General features: G+C 45.9%; 1 protein-coding gene across 1 annotated transcript; it reads left to right on the top strand.

Moving 5' to 3' along the window:
• The first annotated feature begins 2,360 nt into the window (after positions 1–2,360).
• LOC139051725 (uncharacterized) lies at positions 2,361–3,188 on the top strand. Its single transcript, XM_070528709.1, has one exon. The coding sequence runs from the start codon at positions 2,361–2,363 to the stop codon at positions 3,186–3,188; it is 828 nt and encodes a 275-aa protein (XP_070384810.1).
• Positions 3,189–3,398: the final 210 nt, after the last annotated feature.

The raw sequence follows: 3,398 nt of genomic DNA, 5'->3' as shown, positions 1-3,398 counted from the left end.
TCTGCAATTTCCAGTCATTCTTAATTATTAAATCAAGGCATATAACGAAATTCCGCTTGCCACAGTCATTAAATACTCACTTCTTTTTTTGTTATTTTGAGCTACAAACCTCATCAATTTTGGTGCAATGGTTGCCGAGAAAAACGATTTCCCCCTGTTCCCATCTATTTAGTTAGCAGTTCCCGAGCTGAAGCTTCCTCTTATAATACGTGTGTCACACGGCGCACTTCTTATTGCGATTAAGCCTGGCCCAATGGAATTTTTGGCTCCTTTGCGCAAGCTGCGCGTCGATAATTTCGATCCGGATTGGGCTTGATCGCAATCAAAAGCGGTCGTGTGACTCCGGGACAAGTTGATCTCGGTTAAGACTAATGCAGAGTAACCATAACTCACCTTCAGGCTCATTCCGGAGAAGTCCAGGTCTTCAAAAGACTTGCTTTGTCTAATGTTCTCAAGCAAACTCCGCTTGGTCCATGGCCCACTGAATGTGACGACAATATTTTTATCGCCGTAGGCGACTAGGCATTTGGAACCTATCGGTGAAGAGGTTTACGAATGAGGACATCGTACGAAAAGCATACAATCAAGAAACCACAACGCCAAAGAGAGCTGAACTATAAAAGTTGTTGCACGTCGGTTGAAAGCGCGCGCGCACTGAATTTTGGCGCGCGGTTGCGGAGTAACGGGGAAGCGCAGTTGCCCAGCAACGGACTAACGGGCGCGCGCGGCTGCGGAGCAGCACCCAATTATAATGTCAACTAAACAAATAAAAATAAATAAAGTGTAACAATCTAAAAAAGTGCATTACTTTTTAAGTTACTGTGCGTGCAATATGCGACGATAGTACAATGATTGCCGCTTTCCGCCGCATGCAGCCTGCACCAGCCCGTATACCGACGCCCGCAGGCTGTCTGCTTCCCCGGCTGCGTCGCGTCGCGCAAGTTGATATAATATTATTTCCGGAGTGAGCGACAGTCCAGTTTTCGTTTGCAAATGTGCTGCTTTTGTGCTCTCTGTGAGTAGTCTGCGTATTCGGAAGGCCGTGTAGTGTACAGTCATTCGGTGGCGGCAGTGCGGTGTCTGTGCGCGCGGTGAGGGCGCGCGCGCGTGCGAATTCGACACTATAAAGGATAAGTGCTTCTTAAGTGGTTAGGCCCCAGGTAGCGTCTTTCTCCACGTCTGTTCGTTCCGTTCTGTGTCTGTGACCCACAATTTCCGCTGCTTCAATCTTAGTATAACATTTTTCATTCGTAACGCTAGCCAATTATTATTCGTGACAAAATTTCGCAGTGGTTCAACTAAATTGCGTGCACGCATATTAGAGCAACAATGGACGTAAAACACTGCCCAAGGTGTCCTTTTTCATCTTGTCAGTTTACGAAGATCGTAAGTCATATAGGTTTAGTGCACAGCGCTGAACCCGGTTTTAGCATATTTTGTGGTATTGGCGGATGTGCCAATACTTACACTAATTTTTCCTCGTACCGATCGCACCTGTATCGTCAGCATAGGGATGTGCTAGAGGACAGTGGAAGTACTTTTTCATGCTCACATCTTGTGGCACCCGAGAACGCGTCCTCTTCACAGTTCAACTTGGACTATTCATCTGAAGCGAACCATGCAGAAGGAACACATGTGAACAGTGGTGGTGATTGTGGTCAGTCAAAGGAGCCATCGGAGAAGCAGAGTGCAACGCGGGGTCATGGCCTACAGACTTTTCTGCAGCAAGCAAAAACTACAGTGTGGAACTTTTTTTCAGTGTTATTGAGCGACATAACTTGCCGCATGTTGCAATTGAGAAGTTGTTCTCTGAATTGCACCTGGTGTTCGAGGAGTTGCTTAAGGCGTACGCAAGTGAAATTGCAAGTACCATGCAAGCATACACACCAGGGTCCGACCTAGAGGATTCGCTCAAGTGTAATTTTGTTGATCAAATTTTCAGTGGTATCACCAGCAGACGAAAGAGAGAAAAGTATGCTCAAGATAATTTTCCTTACGTAGCACCTGAGCAACAGATCATTGGACAAAATTCGAGGTATCATTATGTTCCATTGCCTAAGCTTCTTCTTGTGCTTTGTGAAATCCCCGATATTTCTGCTCACCTCACTACACCAGAGGTTGATAACCATGCACCCACTGTGTACAGGGATTTTACAGATGGCCAGTTGTATAGACATCTTCTGTCACTCATCTCACCAACAGCTGCACACACTATTGTTATTTTGTTTTATTCAGATGAAATAGAAATCGTAAATCCTTTGGGTGCCAAACGGGGCATGCACAAACTTTTGGCCATCTACTGTCTCTTGCTAAATCTTCATGTCAAATATAGGTCGCAGCTTCAGAACATCTATCTAGTTATGATTGTGCGTTACAGTTACATTAGCTCTTATGGCCTGAGAGCAATTTTGCAACCACTGGTAGATGATCTGAAGCATCTGCATGAGCATGGAATCAAGTTCTATATGAGGGGGATAGAAGAGCATGCTCAGGTACTCGTTTTTGGCTTCTGTGGTGACAACTTGTCACTCAACCGCTTGGGAGGGTTCTCATGCTGCTTCAGCAGTGGCCGAGTATGCAGATTTTGTATGGTGTATGCTAAACACCTTGCGGACAAAACTAGTGATGCTGTGTGCCAAGCACCTACGGCAAGTAGGCACCAGCTCCACCTTCAAGCACTGGCTGTGAACAGCATCTATAATAGGCGGTTGTATGGGGTAAATGAGGAGTCGCCTCTTGAGCTTGCATATTTTGATGGGACCCGCCAGCTGCCCCCAGATTTGATGCATGACATCTTGGAGGGGACAACTGAATGTGTCCTTCGCCAGGTTATGAAGTCGCTCCTTTCCTCCGGTGTCCTATCCAAAAAGGATGTGGAGGAAATATCATCATTTCCATACGGCCCAAATGACAGAAAGAACAAGCCTGTTCAAGTTAACATGTCCTTCATCAACAACAAAGCAACTCTGAGAGGAACCGCATCAAGCAAATGGTGCGTGCTGAGGTTCATACCCCTGGTACTCGGACCAAAAGTTCCTGAAGGAAACGAAGACTGGGAACTGTTGCTACAGTTTCGAGAGGTCACTGACATCATTTTTGCCCCAGAGATACCAGCTGAGCGTCTTGCATACCTTGATGTCCTTGTGGAAACGTTTCTGACAGAGTTTGCCAACAGATATGGCCGATAAGTTATAACACCAAAGATGCACTACATGGTTCATTATGCAAGGTGTGTGCGTGAGATGGGACTATTAAAACATCTCTGGTCCATGAGGTTCGAGGCCAAGCATCAAGAGCTGAAGAAACAAGCATCGTGTGTGAAGAACTACAAGAACATTACACTCACGCTTTCAAAACGACATCAGCTGAAGCAAAGCTTTCAGATGCAGTTTTTTCAG

This window comes from Dermacentor albipictus, unplaced genomic scaffold, assembly GCF_038994185.2.
Source record: "Dermacentor albipictus isolate Rhodes 1998 colony unplaced genomic scaffold, USDA_Dalb.pri_finalv2 scaffold_14, whole genome shotgun sequence".
NCBI classification, from domain to species: domain Eukaryota; kingdom Metazoa; phylum Arthropoda; class Arachnida; order Ixodida; family Ixodidae; genus Dermacentor; species Dermacentor albipictus.
The sequence above is the reverse complement of the archived record's forward strand: the minus strand, read 5'-3'. Positions and strand labels throughout refer to the sequence as shown.

Bases quoted from the DNA above. Each gene is read 5' to 3' on its own strand.
- LOC139051725 (XM_070528709.1), top strand. From the start codon at position 2,361: ATGATTGTGCGTTACAGTTACATTAGCTCTTATGGCCTGAGAGCAATT.